Source organism: Patiria miniata, unplaced genomic scaffold (assembly GCF_015706575.1).
Source record: "Patiria miniata isolate m_02_andy unplaced genomic scaffold, ASM1570657v1 HiC_scaffold_5, whole genome shotgun sequence".
Lineage (NCBI taxonomy): Eukaryota > Metazoa > Echinodermata > Asteroidea > Valvatida > Asterinidae > Patiria > Patiria miniata.
The window spans coordinates 27945130-27971708 of record NW_024037072.1 but is presented as its reverse complement, the minus strand read 5'-3'; the positions used below and the strand labels follow the sequence as shown (position 1 = coordinate 27971708).

General features: G+C 39.4%; 1 protein-coding gene across 1 annotated transcript; it reads left to right on the top strand.

The window, feature by feature from the left end:
- Positions 1-378: 378 nt before the first annotated feature.
- Positions 379-16853, top strand: LOC119741346 (tyrosine-protein kinase SRK2-like). Its single transcript, XM_038217096.1, has 11 exons — positions 379-781; positions 4560-4650; positions 6549-6647; positions 9924-10027; positions 11329-11472; positions 14493-14648; positions 14974-15116; positions 15353-15466; positions 15564-15714; positions 15949-16080; positions 16342-16853. Exons 1-11 carry the CDS (start codon positions 379-381, stop codon positions 16533-16535), a joined length of 1731 nt encoding a protein of 576 aa, XP_038073024.1. The 3' UTR covers positions 16536-16853.
- Positions 16854-26579: the final 9726 nt, after the last annotated feature.

The following is a 26579-nucleotide window of genomic DNA, read 5'->3' as shown; positions in this document are numbered from 1 at the left end:
GAAAGGGAATCGAAAATAAGTGCCGGTGGGAGTCGAAATGTGGTATGGAAGGCGACGTTTTCATCAACATCTGGTCCAAGGACTGTAGCTGTAAAGAGCTGTGCCAGATTCAAGAGGGAAGAAGCCTTGATATTGCATCAATTACGTCACCCAAACATCATTGAGTTTTTGGGAGTTTCACCACTACCTTTCGATGGATATTTTATTGTGACTGAGTTTGCCGAAAAAGGATCTTTGTACGATCTCATAAAGCAACATCGTGATGATTGGTCAGATTTCAAAAAGCATCGCTGGATTAAATGGGCTGTTGAGATGGCACGGGGTTTGCAATACATCCACGAACAAAAATACCAGCATGGGGTTGTGAAATCACCGAATATGGTCATTACACAGGACGACACGCTGAAGATCTGTGACTTCGGCACTGCTAGGCATTGTGAGGTTACAGTCAGTACAAATAGCATCAGGGGATCGTGGGCTTGGTTGGCACCAGAGGTCATGGGCGAACCTCATAATCCTCAATCAAATACAAAACCTAAAGTGACACCCAAGTCCGATGTTTTCTCTTTCGCTGTTGTTGTTTGGGAGCTTCTCACTGGCAAGGCACCATTTCCTGGAGCATCTGCACTGGATATGATCAAAGCCGTCGTAATCGAACGAAGACGCCCGGAAATCCCCACAGAATGCCCTGAGCCCCTGCGTGACCTGCTAACGGAATGCTGGGATCATGACCACACAAAGCGGCCGAGTATGGATGAAATTTTGCGCCGCTACGAACCAGGTAGGATAACATTTCGCAGTGATTTTGGTAAGGATAAAATGAAAATATAATGGCCAACCTCAACGGAATCGATGGGTGTCAGCTTATTCGTTCAAAACGAGGACAAATACAAAACCGAAAAGGTTTGGAGTGTAAAGTATGGCAACCGATTAAAAACACTTTAGTAATCGTAAAACGTTAATCATTTAGAATGAACACATTGAAATTTGCATTGTTGCCTCCAAAAAGTAAATGAATAAATGACCAACCACAATGGGTGTTGGCACGAAAGATTGTTGTAATTTCCACCTTTTCTGCATAATTGCTTAGGGGTAATTCTAAACAATTATTGCATGTTAGATAAGACTTTTACAACATTGCAATAAGTACTTCGTTTTAGTCTGTCGATTTGTTTGAAAGAAATTCAAATTTAGTAAAAAAGTACGAAAACTTATTATTTTGCTCCGATAGGGGTATAGCGCCATCTGGCGGTAAGGCACGAAAGCGCAATGTTGTTTTGATGTTGATCCAAACGAATGTTTGTTCTAACAGTGAAAGCATTTGAATGAAAGATGTGGAAATTGTGCTAAAATACTGTTTCATACCCAAATTTTGCAAAAATATAGTAAAGCGTCCCCTTGTGGTTATCGCAGTACAACCAAATAAGAACATATCTCAATTTGTTTGGGAAAATTGGCCATCGCAAGGTCCCCCCTCCCGTCTGTCCTGAAAAGACTCAGCATACCCTAGTCCTGTTAGGGTTTAAATAAACAGCTTAAAATGTATCCATGTCGAATCTCATTTCCTTGCTTCGAGGCTGTAGACCGTCAATGACACCACGAAGTAACACCCATCTACATACCAGTAAAAACTAGCAATCGGAGAAAACGGCAACTAAAGTTGAACGCCTTCTAAAACAACACTTTGCGTCAAAACGACAAAGTATTTTCATTTGGGTTTCTCGTTGTGGACACTTGATGAATTGAATTTATTAAATCTGCTGTTTTTCACCCGTTCGTGTATTAAATAAACAAGAAAAAAGAGAAAAAAGATAAGTGTTAGTTCGTGAAACCGTAAAGGCTGCGAAACTGTAAATTTTCGTTCAATGTTTCGTTCAACACTCTTCAATGTATTTAACACAAGGAAAGTGCAACTTCAGGTCAGCGCGCGCGCTCATACAACTTATAACAAGAAGAGTGTTACTTCGTGAAAACGCTGTTGCTCACCTATGAGCAGAGTGCGCGTCATGCATTGCAATGGTAAATGGAACTTGAGTGTTACTTCGTGAACACGAAAAGTGTCACTTTCGTTCCAAAGTTGCCATGGATACTAAGCGTAATAAAGTAAAGCTCTTCAAGCTTTGAAACTTCGTGTAATGGTAGGCCTTGATGAATAATGCTTAAAAATCCAAAAAACTGAAAATCGAAAAAAATGTGGTCTAACACCGTGACGGTAGAGTGTTACTTCGTGGTGTCGGTGACGAGACGTTATAGTGCAGTAGGCCATTTTACTGTCATTTTTGTCACAATTTAAATGCTTCAGACGTACTGACATCTTCAGTGTTTGTATTTGTATGACATAATATGTATTTTTTTCACGACATGATATGTTTTTTTATGCATGACAGCGCTGTTTTCAGGAGAAAGGACTACTCCTGCAATTTCCCCCCAGCAGGACTCCCAAATTTCTCGAAGTGAGTCATTGGAACAAGTTGGGAAAAGTAAGTAGCTATGCCCCTCTTTGTGCAAGAATTACATGTCCTACTTAACTCCTCTGATTGTTTACGAGGCCAATGGATTTCCCAACCCGATTTCACAACTTGTTTGACTCAATCAGACACAATATTATGCATTTCATTTCAAGAATAGGGAGGCGGTACGAATGCCAGTTTCTTATTCGCAGTTACACCAAATTTTAATTTCGTTTAATGTTTTCAAATACGTATAATTGGAGCCCAAAGTGGACAGCTCAATTTTCCCATTTTCTGCTTGCAGAAATTCAGGTCTTTTTATTTCTCGCAATCTCAGTGTTTAAAAAAAAAATCACTTTTTCGCTTTAGAAGAAATTTCGATTTTAATTTGACAATTCTTCCACGCCCTTAAATTAAATAACTAAAATTCCCCAATTCCTACCAGCATAAGTTTATGATGCCTCAAAAGTGGACGACCCCATTCTTCTGTTTTTGAAGTCACGCAAACTGTTTTCAAAAATGTCAATTTCTGCCAGCAGAAATCTGGATTTTATTTTGACGAACCTTTCGGGGCCCTTGCAATCAAATATCTCAAATTCCCACCAGCAGAAATAATTGAGTTGAATGTGTGGACCTTTTGCAGAGTCCACAAGGGCGGATGCAGAACACAATTTTTGGGGGGCAAAAAACCTTTTAGGTCCCGCCAAAAAGTGGGTCCAAAAATTACGGCGTGGGGTTCGGGGCCCGCTTAAGGGCCCCGAAAAAATGTTGGATTCTAGATGCTCTGTGGTGCGATCTGAGGCAAATTCTGACCACTTTAACCAATGTTTTTTTGAGGAAAAGATGGTGGTGTACTCATTGCCTGCCTTTATTGCGATGTCACATAACAAAAAAAAAAATTTGGTTTCGGGTTTTTTTGGGGGGGGGGCATGGCCCCCTTTGCCCCCCCCCCTGGATCCGCCCTTGAGAGTCCATACTCTCCTGTTTTGCACTTGTGTAAAATTTGGTCGTGGACCGAATGTTGACAAACTAAAAGTCAAATGTTCTGTTCAAAAACCTTGACGTTTTACAAAAACCAGAACTTCACACATATTTTCTACACTGTAGAAACTGGTCGTAGACTTGTTTACTCGAAAGTAGTTTAGAGAAGACATAATATCGCACCACTTCTTTCCGATGACAGTTCCCATTTGGAGCCTCCTCCATTGGTTTTACGCAATTTCGTGAATAAATCACTGGCTATAATAAAACTTTCCCCGAATGTGTACATTCCACAATCTATTTCATTTTTCTGTGCAACTTTAATAGTCTTTTCACTCATTGGCAGGGGCAGCGGAACCGGGGGGGGGGGGGGGGGGGGGGGGGGGGGGGGGGGGGGGGGGGGGGGGGCGTTCCCCCCCCCCCCAGATTTTACCAAGTGCCCCTTTTGCGGCCATAAATGTGCCCCCTCGAGAATTAAAGTGTCCCCTCGAGATAAATCAAAAATGCCCTTAAAGTATCTTATTATTTCTTAGAAGTAACAATTTCCCAATAATGGTAGAGATATTTTTGATATAAACGAGGAATATGAAAACCAAGTCCCAAAACCCATACAAGACGCCCTGAAAATTGGCACATAATGTATGTTTAGCATATAATCATTGGTTTTGAAGAGCGCCCCCTATGTTGGAAGATGGTACGAGCCCCGCCCCCCACCACCCCCCACCCCCACTATTTGATTTTAAAGATATTGTGAAATTTCGCCAAATTGAACCGAGTGTGAAAACGCTTACCAATTCTTTTTTGCGAATTTGAATGAACTTTCTGTTTGACTGACTGAGGTTGTTAAATTAGACAAGAATACTTGTATTCAACACCAGAAAACGCAACACACATCCGCGGCTTCATACACCTTTGAGTTTCTGCATTTCTACTTGAATGATGGGGGAGGTAAACAAGTAGAGTGTATCATATCTTGCATTATCTTTCATTATTTTCAAACTCGCGTAGTCTTTAACAGCATTCTTGAGTCTGAGTTTGGATTCTCTCGGAAAATGCAAAAACAAACATAACTGTTTAGGGTGTTTTTTTCCTAATTCTAATTAGGCTTTCAATATTTTGCAATTGCAGTATTGACATACATTGCACTTTACGATTTTGCTGCACAAACGGAAGTTGAATTGAGCTTGCAGAAAGGAGAAATGCTAGATATAGAAAACATGTAAGTACAAATTCAGTTGTAAGCTACTGACGAGCGGCTTCGTCGCCTCTAGCAAAACCAATGTAGCCTCATGGAACTTGCGAGGCTATACAAATAATGAATGTTTGTGAATGCAATGGTAAGGACAATTTATGAGTTTACAGATGGAATGGAATCACCTTATCTTACCATTTCACGAATGTGAAACATTCATTACCTTGTCTTATATAAACCACCTCAATAATCCTCGTCGTGATGAAGTTTCTTTCCGGGCCTGTGCCTTTTAAGTCCCACGCGCTTACAGATAACACGTGATGCACCCCGAAAACATATGGCACGACAAACAAGTATGGGTTTTTTCCAGTTATTTTACACTTGCACAGTTGCACACACATTCCCTAGAATGGAATTTTAATTTCGTTTCAGAAAATCAACAAGCTCTATTCTAAATTTAATTCAATAGCCACCAATACCCCCTAATTCGTCCTAATTTTTGTAAATTCGTCTCTTGTGGTAATTGGAGTTGTGGCGACAAAGCACATTACTCGTATTTTTGTGTGTGTCATTCATCTTGATGCTGTTGTCAGTCCAAACGTTAAGGTTAGAAAACGTTTCCAATCGTTGTACTTAACTTGAAAGAGGTAAACGTATTCTGTGAGATTTGTAATTTCTACACTCGATCGGCTTTGCGGGCTTGAGGTACATCAAGCACTGAAGCTTTAGTGTGATGGGCATACCGTCTATACAGGGTGAGTAAAAAAAAAAGCGAAACCAAGTCCCCCAAAATTATTTTTCATATTTAAAAAATATATAGCATCAAACATATTAATGACTGGAAAGCCAATTTAATAAGCTATTTTTAGATGAAAAAATTTACTGAATTTTTTCAATCCGTTCAAAGAATAAAACCTCTTTGCCATTACAACAATCGTCGTCACAATTGTCTTCAAACATCACCAGCGATAAAACCTTAGTTTAAAAGTTAAAAATATTCAACAAAGTCCTTTTGAAAGGCCCGTCTTAAAAAAAGTGGATTTTATAAATCATATTGTTTGCCTAATTAGGGTTAATAAAGATATTGTGTACTACAGTTTGTTGTTGACAGTTGCTGAAACAAGTCAGTGTCATTTTCTTTATTGTTCCAAACACTCAGAATACACAATAAACTGTTTTTTTTATGAAACAGGTTTTAGGGTCATTGCGTTTAAATGGTGATCTTCTTCGAAGGGATTAAGCAATTTCAGTATTTTTTTTCATCTCAAAGTAGCGTATGGAATTGAGGATATGGAATTGGGGATCCAGTCATTATTATGTTTGGTGCTACAAACAAATTTTTAAATATAAAATATATTTTTGGGGGTTTGGGTTTCGCTTTTTTGGACTCACCCTGTACTGTAAGCAATTGCACCACCGGGGCTGCTGTCTTTATCTGTTATTTAGTTGGCCAAAGGTAAACAAGGGTTTATATCCAGTAGCGACTGAAGTCAGTCCTTCATTTCTTGATCTGTTTTGAAGGTCTTCTACCTCCTCTTGGTTATGCATAATTTTGTTCCTTCGAAGGCATCTATGATACGGTTTCCGTTCGCGTTTGATACATGTATGGGTACTTTCAACAGCCTCTGAAAAGAGCTTTCATTTTGCGCACAAAAATAAACCCGCCCATGCGAGAGCCGAATTATTGTCTGGCAGCTAATAGTTCAAAGTTTGTGAAGAAATAATTCTATAACTAAATGACGGTGGATTTTTCATTCCATGTTTCATTCAAAAATGAAAAACAGCAATTGAATAAAATCTATATTCCGAGGTTAAACTAGAAAATGAGGGTGAATTCATGTTTAATTCAGTTGCCAAAGAAATCTGTAATTCCTTTCTTTTTTAGTGGTTGTTGTTGTTTTTGGTTTTGTGTGTTGTTGTTTAAGGGATGGCGACTGGTGGTTGGCAAGATCAACTTGGACTGGTCAAGAAGGCTTTGTCCCTTCCAACTACATCAGACGTGCAAGAGATATTGATACAGAAGAGTATGTTTCTTTCATTTCTCATAGGTTAGATTGTAACAAACAACAGTTGAAAAAGAAATTTCATTTTAGTTTATAAGATACCAAGAATGGAGATTTATAAAGGTCAAAAAGAGTATTTCCTGCATTGAGTCCAGATTCGTTTCATTTTTATCATTTTATTTATGAGGGGACATGTCGTTCAATGACAAAGCACAACCAGCAATCAAAATCAAGCAAATTGCAATCGTGTTTTAATGAAAAGCTTCAAAACAAGGGGAAAAATCACTTCGGAAATTAATTATAAATCATGTACTATAATAATATTTTAGTTCAATCCGCTATGAGAAAAGTATGGTGGCTTTAAAGGGACATTGCACATATATATTGACGCCAATACTGACGCCAATATTCACGACATGGCCTCCATGTCGCTAATATTTGCGCCAATATTGACGCCAATATTCACGGCATGGACCCAAGTCGCAAATATTGACGCCAATATTCAAGACATGGACCCAAGTCGCAAATATTGACGCCAATATTCACGACATGGTCTCCAAGTCGTAAATATTGACGCCAATATTGATGCCAATATTCACGACATGGCTTCTATGTCGCAAATATTGACGCCAATATTCACGACATGGTCTCCAAGTCGTAAATATTGACGCCAATATTGATGCCAATATTCACGACATGGCTTCTATGTCGCAAATATTGACGCCAATATTCACGACATGGTCTCCATGTCGCAAATATTGACGCCAATATTGACGCCAATATTCACGACATGGCCTCCATGTCGCAAATATTTACGCCAATATTCACGACAGACCCAACTTGTAAACCCACTCATGCGTGAATTTGTTTCACAGCAACTTGGGGTTTCCGTTACCCACACAGTCTGGCACCCAGACACACCGATCTCTGGCTGAACGTTCGTCGTGAGGCGCAGCGCGAGCCATGAATGTGCATGTACATTGGACGCAAGGTGACCGTTTTAGCCGATTTTCGGCTAACTTTGACAGAATTTTGGTTACAAAAACGAGAGTTTGACAGAAAACTTGACAGAATGGATTTTTTGGGGCAGATTTCTCAGTGGCAGAATTCTGCAAAAGTGGTTGTAAATTTGATTTGATGAGAAAAACAGCAAATTTGAACCAAAAAAATGGTACTTTTGTTCAAAAAAGCTTCAATCCTTTCAAACAAACCCTGGCATAATGGGACAGGTTGGCTGGTCTAGGCAGAGTTGTAATGCCTCGAATCAATGACTCGACTTGAGTCCGACTCGAGTCACACTTTTTGGTGACTCGATTTGACTCGATTCCCTAAGGGTAAATGACTCGACTCGAGTCACTGCGAGCAAATGACTCGACTCGACTCGACTCGAGTCCCTCATCAGAAGATAGGACGCGACTCGAAAGAAGGCTAATAAGACTCGATCGAACCCAAAAATAAAAAGTGCAACTTTGCGAAAAGTAATTGCATTGACTTACGGTGCAAAATTTATGCTCACTTTACTTTGCGAATAGCACTCTTGTACAAATATACAAGTGTCACAGACTCCCACCTCATGGTTCTAGAAGTTAGAACGCACATATACTATCCAGGAACCAGATTTTTAAACACATTTTCTAATTCGCTGTTTCATCATTGGTTTTGGGCGATTTCTTATAAAACTCTTGGATTTGAACGCTCGCTAAAGTTATGGCCTCCTTTTATAAATTTTTGTATACATAGTGTTCAAATAATCGTGACTCGAATTGACTCGAGCTAAATATTTGACTCAACTCGACTCGACTCGAGTAACTTCTTTAAAATGACTGGACTCGACTCGAGTCACTTCTTTTTTAATGAGTCACAAAAATCAGTGACTCGTTACAACTCTGGGTCTAGGTGCTGAAGTTCACTGGGAAACGTCGTCGCGGCCTGATCGCGTTTTGCCCGAAATTCACGGGATAATTTCGTAACATCTTTATGTGACTATAGATTGTTTATATTGTGATTTGAACCTTAATTAAGGTAATACTACCAATCTACATGTGATTTTAAGTGTTTATAGCGTATTTCGAGTAATTCCGGGGAATTTGGCAGATAAATCTGACAGATTTTTTTATGTGCATTTAGCAAAATTTTGCTCTGACCTTACGGTCACACTGCATGTTTGGACGTCTGTATCCTTGCAGCAAAGGAAGTTCGCGCTAACACAAACACAATACTAAAACGTGTGTACTGTATAGTAGGGTGCGCCAGACTATTTGCTTGAATTGCATACCTAGGTTGCTAAAAAAGAAGAAGAATATTCACGCCTGAGTGGGTTTGCGACTTGGGGCCATGTCGTGAATATTGGCGTCAATATTGGCGTCAATATTTGCGACTTGGGGCTATGTCGTGAATATTGGCGTCAATATTGGCGTCAATATTTGCGACTTGGGTCCATGTCGTGAATATTGGCGTCAATATTGGCGCAAATATTTGCGACATGGAGGCCATGTCGTGAATGTTGGGGTGAATATTGGCGTCAATTATGTGCGATGTCCCTTTAAAGCCACCATAGAAAAGAGAGATGGAAGAAAATCTATAATGTTTTAAACATTCAAATTTGTTACTCGTGATAAGAAATCTAAAAGTTTACACCTTCGCCTCAATATTAATTCCTTTTTGAAACCTATTACCAGCAAACACATACTAATTATAATTATTTCAAGATCGCAACTACAAACTCCCCAGTTAATTTAAGATGGGTGGCGATTCAACACGGTATAGGGATCACTAGTGCCATACAATGTACTCGTCGAAGTTGGGGACCAGTATTTCAGGAAATTCAAAAAGCGGGGCGTGAGAAATTTAGCGTTGGGATTTGGGAGGGGTCTGGACATTACCCAGATGGCTGGTGAACGACCATTATAGCTTACAGTTTATACAACTATTACATTGGGGCAAATGTTGTGAAGATTCATTTTCATGAGATGATAAAAGGATGTCATCTCCAATAAAGAAAAATAGGGAAGGGTGGTAGGGGCATGCAACTTAACCCCTTTCCATAAATTTGCCATCTGTGCAGGGCTTACGCATCAGCAATTCATGCAAAGGGAATACATTATTTTAAACACACACAAATAACAAACAGACAAAAATCTGTGAACGCATGGACAGGTGACATGCTGTCCCCCATACGGCCAAAGAATTTCATAAATCCATAAGATTTTTTGAGTTCCATTATTCTGATCAAATGACAAGTTATTTTTGTTATATACCTTTGCATTTGACTCAGAGATTTTCCCCAATTCTAACCAGGTGGTACTTTGGCAATATAAGTCGCATTGAAGCTGAGAGGAAACTGCTACAGCCCGGTGTCCAGCGAGGAATGTTCATCGTCAGGGACAGTGAGAGCAACCAAGGTATAGATAAGTCGATTGTCCTCAGTGGCGTAGCCACCGGGGGGCGTGGGGGGGGGGGGGGGGGGCCGACCGCCCCCCATTAAACCTTGTCGCCCCCCCCCCCAGTCGCCCCCACACTGAGATTTTGAGTTTCTAAAAAAAATATCATTGATCTACATGACGCCATGGACCCTATTATGTACTACAATGTATCTTTTGCCTAGAAAATATTGGTTAAAGTGGTCAGAAATTGCCTCAGATAGCACCACAGAGCATTTAGAATCCAAAATTTTTCGGGGCCCTTAAGCGGGCCCCGAACCCCACGCCTATAGCTCAGAATTCTGGTAGCTGATTCAATGACTCCAACCTCGAAAACAATGTTCACAAAATTTTCTTATGCCTTTAGCTGAGAAAACCTCGAAAATTATGTTTAAATTATTATCTTTTGTGTTAAGATAATTATTGGTTAAAGTAATAAGACATTGCCTCAGATCACACCACAGAGCATCTAGAATCCAATTTTTTTCGGGGCCCTTAAGCGGGCCCCGAACCCCACGCCAATAGCTCAGAATACCGATAGCTGATTCAATGTCTCCAACCTCGAAAACGATGTTCAAATAATTATCTTTTGCCAAGAAAATATTAGTTAAAGCATGGAGGAAAGTCGTAAGAAATTGCTTCAAATCACACCACAGAACATCTAGAATCCAATTTTTTTCGGGGCCCTTAAGCGGGCCCCGAACCAACCCCACGCCGTAAGGGCTTCGCGCTTCGCGCTTGCATCAGTTAGGCCAAAACAAAAGTCTCAGGTTTCTGGTATGCGCGCGCGTCGCCGTAGCCATGCGGGTCGGCAAAATGAATTTTTTTTTTTCAATGAAAGATGATGTCTCAAACCGCCAAACTCACTGGTTTTACTGGAATCCTGCTGCTGCACAATTTTAACGTGTTTTTAGATGGGGTTATGATCGAGAATAAGCTTTATGTGGCCTCTCTGGACTCCCGTATATTTGCACTAAGTTTAGTCGGGCACCATTTGCAGTCATCAGCCGACATTTGAAGCAAAAAAAAAAAAAAACAGGTAAAAAAAAAAAAAAAACGCGTTGCCGCACCACTTTTGGGGCAAGCTCCATACCAGAAACCGGAGACTTTTTTTCTTTGGCCTTATGATCAAGGTATGTCCCCCCCCCCCCCACTTTTGAGAAGCGATTGACGCCCCTGCTTGACGCCTCCCCATGAAATGTTCCAGCCCCCCCCCCCCCCAGCGCCCCCCCCCCCCCCAATGATAATTTGAATGATAATCTTTGAAGTATTTTCTTTCCCAGGTACTTTCTCACTATCGATTCTTGGTCATGACTCCAATGTAAACCACTACAAGATCCAAAAGCGTGACGATGAGGCTGGATCATTCTACTTACACAAACGCGCCTTGTTTCCTGCAATCGCTGAACTTATCGAGCATTACCAATGTACGTCAGTTTTGAGTTTAAAAAGACATTGTTGAAATGGCACTGTATGGGGTCATGATGGAGCTCTCTTTTGTAAAGTATTTGATCTGAATAAGCCAGTTCGGTATTTCAACTGCGTATTTCAACTGCGCATGTGCACAACTGCGCATGTGCACAAATCCTTCGGATAGGACGTAAAGCCGAAGGTCCCGTGTGTTGTGTAATGCACGTTAAGGAGCCCAGTAACACTCATCGCTAATAGTCAGGTGGCTTAGAGCAAATTTTTGACAAGTTCGTGACCGACTGGTCCAAAGCACCAAACTTGGCAGATAGATTGTTATAGCCTTAGAGAAGATATTTACAAGGGGTGACACCTGAAATTCTTTTGGGAAGGGTGCCTATTTTACATAAATCGTTAATCCCTACCGTGTAATTTATTTATTCCCATATTGGGGTATATTTTTATATTTTTATTTTTTGAAAAGTATATTTTGGCAAGACAACTTGATGATATCTGGAGACAAGGTTAATGCGCGCAACTTAAGGTTATAGTAGTAGCCATTTTGGATCGTTACTATGTCCTCATAATTATCCAGTCGGTCTTAAATGCTTTAGAAAATGTTATTGAAGTAGGGATGTGTAAGTAGAATTACCAAAATATACTTTTCAAAAAATGAAAAAATAGAAATATACCTAATTATGGGAATAAATATATTACACGGCAGGGATTAACGATTTATGCAAATTGGGCACCCTTCCCAAAAGAATTTCAGGTGTCACCCCTTCTAAATATCTTCTCTAAATCTAAAGCCAAGTTTGGTGCTTTGGACCAGTCGGTCACGATTCCGACCATATGCCACCTGACTATTAAGAGAAAGGGTTTGCCCCGGTGTTTCTGGCAATACCGATGTTCCCCGAAATCCTTAGGGTTAGGGTTAGGGTTAGAGTTGGGTTAGGGTTAGGGTTTGGGTTAGGTTTATATGGTAAGGATTTCGGGGAACATCAGTATTGGGGAACATTGGTATTGGGGAACTAGGTGTATGCACCCGGTTGCTTAATGCGCCGCAGCACCTTGTAAACCATTTTAAAGGTGCTACATAATGGTTGTCATATTTCTCATATACTTCATTTACCTGTCTCTAATAATAGACTTAATTTCTAGCGCCTTGAGTACCTAATTGTTGGTAGATACGTGCGCTATATAAGACTTCGGTGTTATTGTGATATGGGTCGACGGTCATTTGGGTGTAGTGTTAAATATCCAACTACGGATCCTACACACAAGGATAAACGACCGTTCTGAGCTCTAGTTCAAAATGTATTGAGCGGACTTGCCTTAATTGGTTAGACGGGTGATAATCGTGAATATTCCAGGTGTGCCATTGTGTCAGTTTTTTTTGCACGACATCTAAAACGGAAATATTAAAAAAACTGTAAGCAAAACTACTCCTTATGTAAGATATTATTGTTCCAAAATTGTTTAAAAATGAATACTTCAGGTTGTAACACATGGTCATGATTGTGCAGTTTTTGTCGTCATAGATATTTACTCGGGAAATAAACGTCAAATTTTGAGGAAAACATCCGTTTACCCAAATTTCGTTTTTAATTAGGCTTTAATTAAAAGCGTCATTTCATAGGTAACTTTAAAGCTAAAGATATTGTGCTCGGCGTTAACGTGGTTACGTAGTAATCACTTATCAGAATTCAAAATAAAGACCAAAAAGGTAGACTCACAAATATTCAAAAATATAATTAGCTGGCTTTACAGACTTTGACAACAGAACGTGCGCTGAGCCCTGCAAATCTGAAAGCTGCCGCGCGCAAGGGCTTTATTTGTTAGTGACAAGTATTCATGTTATTTGCCATCTGTACGGGCCGTTATAAGGGCCCTGTCACACTTCTGCGTTTCCTAATTCCTTATGAGTTGCGCATTGACATTTTTTTCATACGCAGTCGTACGCACAATACGCACCTCATATGCATCTCTATCGTTTTGTGTAAGTTTTGTGTACGCAGGCATACGCATGGTAAGGCCCAGTACGCAGGATAGTTTTGGGCATGCACAAAACTACGCTGCGTACGCTGTTACGCGGTTCATAAGTTATAAATACGCAGCGCATCGGTCCCGCATCGGTCGAGTGCGTTACGAGTACGCTATGTGTTCGTGGGGGATTTAGCGGTTTATACGCGGTAATACGCTGTCCTCCCGGCACGCACCCCGTCAGCATATGAGCCGCCTATTTTGGACGTATACATAGCGTACTTGCAGCGCAGATACAACGCACGCTGAACGAACTCATAGCGAATGCCGACGTATTGCGTCGGAAGTGCGTCAGGAATGCGGTCGGCATAAGTCGGGTGCGTCCGGAATACGCTCAGCATGCGAACTGCATACTGACCTATTCGCAGCCCGAAAAATAATGTTGTGCACTGCATACTTAACTCATACGCATCTCATACGCAATGGATGCGCTGAATTCGTTACTTGTACGCTAGATGTGCGTCGCACATAAGTCAGAGTAATCAAAAAATGTCGACGTTTTGAGCGTACGGCTGCGTATTGAAAAATTTTGATAAGGAAATCATAAGGAATTAGGATACGCAAAAGTGTGACAGGGGCTTTATCACGCGTCTAACCAGGAGTTTGGCCGAGTCGTTAATCCTTGTGTGTAGGATCCGTGATCCAACCAGAATGGGGGTCCACGTAAAGCCCGGTTCATACTTCATGCGAAAGCGAATGCGAAGCGAATTTGACGTCATACAACATGAACCGGGCTTAACATCGCGTATCATTATGTCAGCGAATTTAATGACCTTTGACCTGGACTACTTCATCGAGATACCGAACTGGCTTATTATTGTGAAATTTAAAGGGAACATGCAATGTAATTTTTTAATGCTCTCCTTGAAAATGCATATTTGTGTCTTATTTTAAAATTTCGTTTTGTTATTTATGGTGCTATTTATGGTGCATGGTGCTATTTAGTAACTAACGGTTAAACATGTTTTGAATTTCAAAGTTGTTTTTCTCTTTGCAGGGGTAGCTGATGGACTGTGTACCACACTAACCTACCCCTGCCCTAGAGAGACTCCGAAGACCGTGGAGTTGGGCAACGATGTTTGGGAAATCCCCAAGAAGTGCTTGACACTGAAAAGAAAGATTGCGGTCGGTCAGTATGGAGACGTTTGGAAAGGTGTGAATATTTGTTTCTGGTGCCATCTTGCTTAATTGAGTTTGCTTTTGAGAAAATGAAAATATAAGAGTTATCCAGAGAATTCTCTTTCTTTCGTCAGGCTATGATGATTGCTTATACTGAAACTTTAAGCTATTCGGGAAAAACATTGAAATTAATGGTAGACAAAAAGAAAGTAAATAAAGTCATTCTTTAACAGCTTGCTAAATTAATTACAATATGTGCATTTACCTGTAAAGTTGACTCGGGGAGCCTGAGTCAGCAGAGTGCACTGACTATTATACTTGTTTCTGATTACAGACTTTCTCAGTCTTATATTTTTAAGGTATGTGGGAAGGAAAGACCCCAGTGGCCATTAAGACCCTCAAGATGGACACTGGTCAATCCGCCTTCCTGGCAGAAGCTAACATCATGAAAAAGCTGCGCCATCCAAACCTTTGTCAACTGTGTGGTATTTGTTCCGACAAGGTATGGATCAGATCCTTTGATGGAAGACAGGGTGTGAGATAAGGTCTTGTTAAGTAATATTTTGAAAAACCTCCTTTAAAACTTTTAAACGTTGCCAGTGTTGCAATTACAAAGGTTATTAAGTACTGTGGGGAGGGCTTAGAGTTTTGGGATACAAGGTATCAATCTACAAAATGCATAGTTGTACAAGCTCTCTTGCATTTTGTTTCATCCCGAAATTATTGTCCTTCCTCCAGGAACCCATCTACATTGTTATGATGTGGATGTGCAACGGCAGTCTGTTGAATTACCTTAAAGGTGACAAAGGAAGCAACCTGAAGTTGCCCGAACTTGTCGACATTGGAGCTCAGGTCAGTAGAGACATCTTTTTCCCTCATCCTTTTATCAAACTTTTCTTCTGGCCATTTCCACTATTTCAACTGAAATGGACATTATTTTCATGATTAGATTGCCTCTGGCATGGCCTACTTGGAATCCACGAACTACATCCATCGTCAATTGGCTGCAAGGAATGTACTTGTTGGAGACGCCAACATCGTCAAGGTGGCTGATTTTGGGCTGGCGAGAAAGAATGAGGATTCAGAATTACGAGGAGAGGGTAGGTTTTATCACCGCCAACCTGACAATTGTCTTTGAAATGGACCGGGATAATATGATTATCTAGATGATTATCTAATACATAATTAATCCTTTTTTTAAAGGTGCAGGCAAAAAACACCATATAATTTTCCAGACTCCCAAAAATGTATGAATCTTAAGCCTTGTTTAATTGCCTGAGACCTGTATTGATTCAAAGTTGAACATGACTAGTATTTCTGAGTCATTCTTGCAGGAAATCCAACCCTATTAAGATGGGCAGCACCTGAGGTTCTCATGGACAATTGTCACAGCATCAAATCCGATGTCTGGTCATTTGGTATTCTGCTGACAGAGTTGGTCACACACGGGCAGACTCCATATTTAGGTAAAGTTGTATTTCTCATTGATATCTGTATAATCATTTGTTATACGCAAGCCCCTTGTTTATACAGTAACGTGATCGTCTTTATTTTTTTATGAATCGGTATTTTGTTTATAATTACTTATATAATACGTCATGTGGATGGGAAAACTCTACAAGTGCCATTCTCTCAGTTATTAAAAAACGTGTAGCTTGTTTTATCCTTGCAGTGACTGTTAATATGTGAAGATCATCCAATCAACAATAGTACTGTTCCTTTCCAAGGTTTGGGGACTGATGACAAAGTTGTTCGTCATGTTAAGCAAGGCTATCGCATGCGCAAGATAGGCAAATGCCCAGACGCCCTGTACGAACTCATGCTCAAGTGTTGGGACAAGGATCCCACTACAAGATACACCTTTGAGTTCCTGCATTCCTACTTGGATGACGGCTTCGTCGTAGGACTGTGTATACCATGAAGCAGAATAAAGACAGTTTTGTGTTCGTGTTCAGTAGCCTGTCAACTGCAACAATGGTAGGGAATATATCAGTTGAAGATATCCACTGAGGTTGTGGACACATCCACAGACCACAGTATAAACAGAGCATTCAAATGTGTATTGGTACAGAATCATCCCACAGTGATTGCTATTGTTGATTACTCCGTACGTTGAAAAAATATGTCCATGTTTTAATCAGTTAAATTCAGTGCGGACAGTTCCACGTCCATAAAATATCGACATGGATCATTTATGCATGTTGATATTTTCTTGTGTATAATAAAAACCATCCATATACTTATTTTTGTCTTTTGTATATTTTCATGCGAAACAGCATCTATATACAAAATGTATGTACTAATGTATGTTCAGATTATTTCACTACCAATTAGGTAGATGAGGATAGTTACACATCCTTGATGCTGAGATTTGATTGCCTTTTAATTTTTATCTAAAACGTGCAAGTGCACATACAGTACCTTCTTATGTTAGATTCCATATCCTATCACGACCATTATTACATTTGTCACATCCACAAACGTGAGATCTCTTTTGTGGACACCAAAATCAACAATCCTAATTAGTGATTTTGGGTGTTGAAAACACATTATCTACAACATCCAAATATTTGTACTTCCGCATCCACATTATTCCAAACGTCCACACATGAGATTCTATTGATGAGGACACGTCTACAGTTTAATCCACCCACCGCTTCTCAGTGGTCCATGTCCTCGCTAAAGCCAGGGTAGTCTAAACTCTGTAGGTCATATTAGACGCCGGTATTCCAGCAAACCGAGTCCCCAATGTTATTTACTATTTTGATCCCGCGCAATTTTTAATGACCTTTCCAAATATGGATCGCTCAGTTTCTGTCCAATGCATGCAACCAAGAAGTCATTTACAGTATACGGTCTGACAGCCGTCCCTACCGGTACCTCGCATGCGCACTACATATTGGGCTTTGGATGCCACTGGGTATATTACACAGGCTCTAGCTTGCACAAGTCCATACTGCAACAAACACATCTATCGTTCAAGAGGCATTGAATAACAATTCTGTGGTGATCTTGTAAGCATTATTTTCATTGCCTAAATCTCTCTCCAAGCGCCAGAAAAAAAATGGCCCTGTATGAATGTTCAAAGCGTAAGGAAATGTCACAAAGGCTACGCAGACAATCTGATTGGCTGACGACAAGTGTCAAAACAGTGACTAATTATGTAGACTCGATTTGCCAGAGTATTATTTTATGACCTACACGAGTAAGACCAGCCTGGTTAGTATTGTGAGGACGAGTCGTCCACGGATCCTTTACATGGATTAACGACTCAGCCAAACTCCTGCTGGTTAGACGCGTGATAACGGCCCATACAGTTGGTAATACATGTACCATGAATACTCAACATAGACCCTTGCGCGCGGCGGCTTTCAGATTTGCAGGGCTCTGCGTCCAATCTGTTGTCGAAGTCTGTCAAGCCAGCTAATTATATTATATTCATGATCCTACATTTTTTGCCTTTTTAAAGTCTGATAAGTGATAACTACATAACCATGTTAACGCCGAGCACAATATCTTTAGCTTTAAAATTAAGTATGAAATGTCGCATTTGTTTCATCGGTTCGGGACCACATCTCTCTAAAACTTTTTAATGAAAGCCTAATTAAAAATGGCGTTCTCCTCGGAAAAGGTGTCACATTTGACGTTTATTTCCCGGGTAAATAGTGGTTAGTGCTTACAGTTTTATGAATATTTCCGTTTTAGATGTCGTGCAAAAAAAAAAAAAAAATGGCACACCTGGAACATTCGCGATTAACATGCCAACGGGTATTCATGCCCGTTATCACGCGTCCAATCAATTAAGGAGCTCCGAACAGTCGTTAAATCCTATTTAAATTTAGGCCTTGAGTGTAGGATCCGTGCGTCGTCCAAGCTCATTGAGGAATCTGTAATAATTTATTACATGTACGCTGGGTGCATTACTCCACATGCACACATCTAAATGCATGATAACTTTCATGGATTATCACTTATTCTAGTTGATAGTTCGTTTCACACGGACAGCTTATAAAACCTATTGTTGAGCCTTCCTGTAAAAATAATTCGAGCTTAAAATGTTATAACTCTTAAGCAAAAACATGGCAAGAAAATCTCGATTTATGAAGTTGTTGATGGAAATTAGTTAGGAAGCTAAGGTTTGACTTCGCAAATCCTGCAAATTTGGCACAACCTGCAACACCTTTTGCCGTTTTACATGATCAAAGCAATATACATTCCGTTTTGTTACATATATTTTCAAACAAATGATTAGGACTGTAAAATATTAGATTTTACAACACCTCTCTCACAGATTTAGTCACGGTTGGTGGGAAAAACAGGTTTTGTCAATTTACACAAAACAACAGGTCAGATGTGTGATGTATGCTTTAAAACACCAGCCCTTTAAAACAGGGTTCCTGTGGCCTGGAAGAAAACCAGAAAAGTCGTGCAATTTTATTTTCAATTTTCAGGCCTTGAAAAGTCATGGAAACTTGTAAAAAGAGACAAAAGTCATGGAATTTTGTAAGAGTCAATTTATTTTAAAATTTTAGAATTAGTATATTTTTAATTGAGCATCGGAAGTCTTATTTTTATACCCGACAAAATGTGACACGTTTGAACGTTTCGCTGATGCAAGCATATTTAGATTTTGTTTTGTTATTTTTCTGTTTTCTGAACTTTTCATGGAACAGGTTTGACAGTTCTGATCTGCATCTTAATGTTCATAATTTGGTCATGGAAAAGTCATGGATTTTTATTGTTCTGAAGGTGCAGTAACCCTGTTAAATCCCTTTCATAGAATTACGACAAAACAATGCAAATTGTTCAGGCCTGCATTACCTTTAAAGTACTGCGGTTCCCTTTCATACACGATGGAACCGGCCGACATGATGCCTACAGTGACATGGTCCACACGGCTCTATTTTCTTAGGTAGACATGTAGCCCTATGAGGCTGAACACTTTATAAGTACATTGCTGTATGAAGTCTTATGGCTACTTTCCCTTTATTTACAAACAAAATATACTTCTCTTGTGTTACAATGATCTACGATTTGAAAAAAATAATAATGAATTACATTTGTTGGTGATGTAATTGGAATTTATTGAACGTTCGATGCATACCAATAACTATTATTCACACAAGATTGCATAATGTGATCAAATCTAATGTAAAAATGAAGGCAGCCAACATAATTGGGTTAATTGAGTCGGCAGCACTTTGAAATGTCACATCAACTGTAATTATTAAACTTGGCAAGTGTTATCACTTGGCCAATTTCCAATAACTCCAGAAAACGTCGGACCAATTGCTAAACACAAAACATTACCAAGCATAGAAAATATGTATTTCCCAGCAGGAATAGGTTACCAGCCAAAACTCTCATGCAATGTATACTACTTCAGACTGGTTCCCAGCTGATTTCTGCTTAACGCATCAATTTGCAAAGCAATAATTTCCGCTCAGCCGCTCCGTGACATTAAGGCCCAGACGTTGTGTGGTTTGTGGAATGTATATTTACCCGATTGGTTTAGTGTATTTGAAATGGTTTGTACACAGATTATGCCCGGAGGCCAGGCAATACGCGCAATTTCTCAGCTATTTTCTCAGCTATTTTTATATTTCAAACAAACATGTTTTTGTATCTAAATATGTAAAGAATGGATGTAGATAAAGAAACAAGAAATGATATATAGATGGTTAAAATTAGGATAGCTTCTAGATGACTTCCGAAAAATTGAATACAAAAATGGTAGTTACTTATTTAGGTGAAGGAACAACAAATTGTAGGCATAACTTAGTGGTTTATGTGTGGTTCCAAATGGCCTGAATGTGACAGTAAATTAGGCATAATTATTCAAATTTTGCGTATGTACGCAATGCATATAGCATGTGCATAATTAGTTAATCAAATCAAATAAAGGATTGAAGTTATTCTGCACGGTTCTCTCTGTGTGCGTTTGGGACATACTATGTGACACTGAACCCAAAATTGCTGACACAGTGACGCTTATTGTTTTGAACATTTGTCAAGTTTTGCAAATGTAATACCTATAGGTAGAGACACAGACGTTTTGAATATGCTAATTATTTTGTTGTCTTCCAGTAAGGTGATGTATAAGCACCGTATTTTGCTAGCCTTTGTGATCACAAGATGGCCGAAAACATTTTGTTGTTGCTTTGCTACACACATTATTGACAATAATCTCGAATTGTAATAAATAACAATAAAAATGCCCAGTCGTAGTGGTAACTCTTGTAAAGTTGTTACGTATGAAAAGAACCAGTGTTCTTTCAAATTGAATATGAAATGCAAGGATTACTAGGTATATCTTCAGTAACTTATTATTACGAGGCAGTTCTACAATTTTGGTAGCGCAATTGAACAAAACAATTTCCCGTATGTATTGCCAGCCCTCGTTTTACCTAAAATAACAAAAATAACAAAAAAAACAAAGCATTTGAAAGAGGTGCCCAGCTCAGACTGCTGGTAATCAGTACAATGTCATAATACTGTGAAATTGCCTTGTGTAGCTTTGAAAGGGCAGGAATGTTAAAAAAAAATAATTGGGTGACAAATATTCTGTAGAAGTCGGTTCATCATAAACATAGCCTTTATTTTGTTGATCTGTGTTATTCTTCACCCTATTCTCTGTACAAAAAAAGAGCCCTGTTAGACTAAGCCTAATCACATTCGTTCATAATTAATTTCCCCTATAAAATGGGTTTTCAAATTGCAGTTTGCACAGCCTCTAGTTAATCATATTTTTTTTCTGTTCAAACAACAGTACAACTCAGAAGTTTCAGGTACATGTAGGTAAACAGAAATCATCATGACTTTTAGAAATCAAGTATTTCTGTACAATATTACCGACATTTAGTTATACAAATTCAAATGCATACTGTTATTGCATTCGCACGTTGTTTACCATTGAAAACGTAGATAACACATTGCTTGAAGTACATGTCATTCAGAATTATTTTTGTTGTTCTGTATCTTGGAAATGCTGTTTAGTTCCACTTAAATGACAAGTGCACAGCCTGCACACACCGGGACAAATCTGCATGTATGCCGTGGTGCTCAAATACGCAAGTTTTCCAGACATCATCATTTACTTGTGGACAATTCCGTTAACAATGCACGTGTGTCTTGCTATTCTGGTTTGTACAGACAACCAACACAGAATCATCTTCAAGAACGAATTAACATCTTAAATACACACACTGTCTTGATTTTCAGTGCCTCTCCCTTGACCGATCTGCATGTATTGTTGCCAGACAGTTTGTAAGTGTACAATAATAAAAGAGAAGTGTAGTCGGTTTGTTTTCAGACTCGTTTAACGGATATGCGTGCGACAAATATCCGGAATGGGTGAAGCATATACATTGGCTATAAAGTACGTTGTAGCGCGCAGCAAAGGAAATCAGAGCGAGTGTACAAAAGAATCTTTGATTTCCAAGATTAGTTTGACTTTTTATTTATCTGTAACATGAGATTGGAACTCATCAGAGACAGCTGTACAGTGTTTGTGGCGACTGGTTTTGATATGAGACCTTTTAATAACAGAATCACATAATGTGAAAGTGACTGACTTAAGAGCCTACTAGTTTTATAGTCGTGTGACTAAGATAATGTGATGCAGGTTTTAGGTGCTTGACATGCAGTCTTCTGGCATTGGCCTCTACCCTGGAATTTTGATTGGTGTGTGCAGCTTTGGATATTAATAACTGGCCAATATGATCCTCTGAAACCCAAATTTGCGACAAGTGAAGTTTTCAGCAAATCTATTTCAATATATCTTTATTCTTAAAAGTGTTGTATCCTGTATTTAAAATGCAAGGTTATTAAAAAAAAGTTGGCCGATACTAATCATTAATATTTTTGTGTGATTTAATTACGCAATTATCTACCTGTATAAGGTAAGTGTTTTGATTTGCTTTAAACAAAAAAAACCCCAAAAAGTGAGAATAACCTCTCATAATTTTGGTAATATGATCTATCAGAATCACAGATTTCGGCTATGCTCTACATTATGTACATTTACTCGATAAATCCTTCATTTTTTTGTCATTACATTTGGTTGAATCAGGGTTGTTAACACAAACTGCCACTTTTAATTAACAGTTTAATTATTTGATTTTTGTTTAGAAGTCTTTATTTATTATTCTTTTCCATGAGTTTCTGGGCTTTGTACTTTTTGAAATAACATCAACTATGTTGTATTTTCCCGAAAAACTATCACAAAAAGAGAAGGAAAAAAACATTAAAAAGTGACATTGAATATGTAAGACTGACTGCATGCTGTTTCTTCGTGTGTGTTTTGTTGTGGACCATTTCATTGCTTTCATCTATATGAAAAACGTGTACATAGCATCTATTACAAAAAGATACGCTGAGTTTCCCTACAACCACAATAGGGCGACACATCCATAGACTTGTGTACCGTGTACCCTAATCCTAACCGTAACACTAACCCCTAGCCCTAGCCCTAGCCCTAGCCCTTGTTAAAATGGATAAAAATTGCGGTTTTCATAATAAGACGTGTCGCCCTATTAGAGCAAATTTAATAAACTGTCGCCCTATTAATTAGATCAGGTAGTAACAATAATAATATAGATTTATATAGCGCATTGATCCGGAACTAAAGCCAATCAAGTCGCCTTAACACAAGAAAAAATAGTCGTGCCCAAGTCTAAGTGAAATGACTATGAAGTACATGTAGATGAGATTTCAGTTTTCCTTTGAAGATGCCCAATACTGATGTTTGACAGATTGTGGCAGGGAGTTTATTCCAAATGGCAAGTGCTGCCTTGGCGATCGCGAAGGCAATCTGCGGATTGTTGTTCTTGGTTAGCTAGTTCTTGGTTCTGTAGCAAGTATGAGAACCCGACCTCTTCTTCCAATTGATTGCTAACTTCATTATTGAAGACTACATCACTTGTGGTGGGTGTGATGTGAGAGTAGGCTTATTTTTTTTAGTTAAAGCCCCTCGAAATGTATTGTCAGTTGGTGCCTGGATGAAAGATTGTGGCAAGACATTCCAATTCCTCCCAGTGCGATGAGACAGTGATATCCTGTGGTAGTCTCGAACTGAGTCAGGAATGCAGTAAGCCTGAGAACTTTCTGTTCGTTTGGGGTTGCTATGGTTCTTGGAAGACAAATATTTTGAGTTGTAAATTGCAGCTTGTTGGTTATTTATCTTATAAAACATAGCCAGCCTTGCAAGCCTGCGTCTCTCAGCCAGAGTTTGCTTGAGGGAGACCTCACGGAGATACTGAGGAGTACGACCATGCAGGATCTTAAACAAAGGAGGCAGACCTTGAAACTAATCCTCTTGGATACCGGAAGCCAATTTAGTCCTCTCAGAACAGGTAAAATGTGGTCGTATTTTCCACATTGCACAACGACCCGAGCTGCATTATTCAGGACACGTTGCAAACGTGATATAGACGTAGCAGATTGGCCAACGAGCAGGGCGTTGCAACAATCCAGACGTGAAGAAACAAAGCACGGATGGCATTTTCTGCTGTTTCCTGTCACAGTACTTGCGGATTCTGCTTGTGTTGCGCAGGTGGAAGTTAGCTTCTGCACAAACTTGAGATGTGTGAATCCATACTGAACAGACGGCCGTACACAACTCCTTGATTTCGAGCACATCAGTTGGAGACTGACAACTCGTGGTAGGTGATGGTAAGAATGTGGTGAGATGAAATTGGAGTGATCAAATCGAGATTCAAGTATGAGAATCTGTGTTTATTCGACTTTGAGACGTGGAAAATTGCGACTCATCCATGACTGGAAGTGGCAGAGACAGTCGTGCATCTGGTTGAAGGATGTGGCGGTATCAGCACCAGGTGAAAAGGCCAGGTACAGCTGGTGTCATCAGCATAGAAGTGGAACTGGATATTGTGATGTCTGGCAATGTCACCTCCCAGAAACCGTTAACCCGTATCTCAGTATTGCTATCTTCACAATGCAAACCTTCAAATCGTATTTATCAATAGCTTACTGTAAAGGATAAGCACCATAAAGTCCGAACTCTTGTTTGGCAACCTCGTTCCCGTAGTGTTGAGCAGTATGCTCCCACTACCTGCTCCGTCATCATGGCACTGGATCATTTGCATGTTCGGAAATGTTGCACGTGCAAATTAGGCAAGGAATGGTTTGGTGTTTTTGTATGCTATGTCCGGTGTACATACGGAACAAGTTTGTCGCGGCGTGAGATCCAAAACACGACTTTTTTTTAATGTATGATATTAAAATATTGAACCATCTTTACCCATCAAATATGCGGTATTACTACTTATTATGAAAGGGATGATTGTTTTGTGGATGTGTAACAACTCAAATTTCTATTTTAAAACACGTTAAACCCGTTAGAAATGAATAATCATCACATACAAAATTTAAATACTTTACTTAATTGCTGTTGCGGTATCGAATCAGGATACACGAAGCAAGCTTTTTTCACGATCGAGATTGAAAAAAGTAGGCCTACTATGCATCGAGCCCATAGCGAGTTATGTTTATTCATGAGAAAAGAAATGACGTCACACCATTGCAAGAATGTTACAATATAAAAACGTCATAAAAAAAACACAACAATGGAGTCCATAATAATAAAAACAAAGCAAAAGTATACTGGTCCAGCCAAAATAACATAAATCATATGACAAAAATTTCACACTCCAGTGAAGTAAGATGGATATAAAAGGCTAACATCAAAGATATGAAATATTGACTTTAAAAAATGGCACGCAGCCATCAGGGGTACAACTATGGTACATTAAAGTTTTTTTTAAAGAACGGCATTCGACGAGCAGCCACAGTAGCCTATAGGGAGATGAGCTAGCCAGGGATAGACAGGTTGGAATCCACCAAGGCCCATTTCGTATCTACTTTCGTTCTCCAAATTTATCGGGATAATTTTAATTTAAGGGAAAAAGAGTCCGAGAACCTAAATGTCATGCAGTGATTCCATCGAAACTCCTGAGCACGGTTCCTCTGAGAGACGCCTCAAAGAGGGAACTATTGATCTGCTTGGAAAGAGGCTGTTGTTGAGGACATTGTAGACCCAACCTCTTCCCCAGGGGTTACTTAATTTTCACCTCGTTGCCAATTGTAACCCCTGGTGGGAAACTTGCTTCCTCTATCTTACAGTAAGTAATGGATTTATATCGTATAGGTGTTGTTATTTTCAACGCTTGTTACTTATTTTCAACGTTCAATGTGAATTATTACATACTCCATCTCAAAAATAATCCCCCTTTAATTGTCCATTATGCTCATAATAATATGTAATGTGCTACTGCATATTGGATGGATAAGGCCAAAAAAAAAAGTCTCCGGTTTCTGGTATGCGAAATGAAAGATGATGTCTCAAAGCCGCCAAACTCACTGGTTTGACTGGAATCCTGCTGCTGCACAATTTTAACGTGTTTTTAGATGGGGTTATGATCGAGAATAAGCTTTATGTGGCCTCTCTGGACTCCCATATATTTGCACTAAGTTTAGTCGGGCACCATTTGCAGTCATCAGCCGACATTTGAAGCAAAAAAAAAAAAAAAGATTAAAAAAAAAAAAAGCCGCGTCGCCGCACCACTTTTGGGGCAAGCTCCATACCAGAAACCGGTAACAATTTAACTTGGAAGAAAATTTTGTTTTAGGATCTCACCCAACTGTATACAAAACCCAACACTGACTTAAAACACAGCCAGACTATTCCTTATTTGCATACGTGTGCTAGAGTTTTGAACATGCTAATGGTTCAATCATGGGCGTCCTGCCACCCGGAAAAGCACACAAAAAGTAAAGGGGAAAAAAGAAGAAAAAGAAAAGAAAAAGAGGAAAGTCATATTTGCTAGTAGACCTAATTGAATACACATATAACAAAATGGGCGTCTGCAGGGGTGTCAATGGGAGTGGGGTGGGTAAATGTACCCCGCCCACCCTCGAAAAAATGATAAATTAAAAATATGCCAGA

Bases quoted from the DNA above. Each gene is read 5' to 3' on its own strand.
- LOC119741346 (XM_038217096.1), top strand. From the start codon at position 379: ATGGTCATTACACAGGACGACACGCTGAAGATCTGTGACTTCGGCACT. The intron at 4,651-6,548 runs GTAAGTACAAAT...TTGTTGTTTAAG, and splicing joins ATGCTAGATATAGAAAACAT to GGATGGCGACTGGTGGTTGG. The intron at 16,081-16,341 runs GTAAAGTTGTAT...TTCCTTTCCAAG, and splicing joins CGGGCAGACTCCATATTTAG to GTTTGGGGACTGATGACAAA.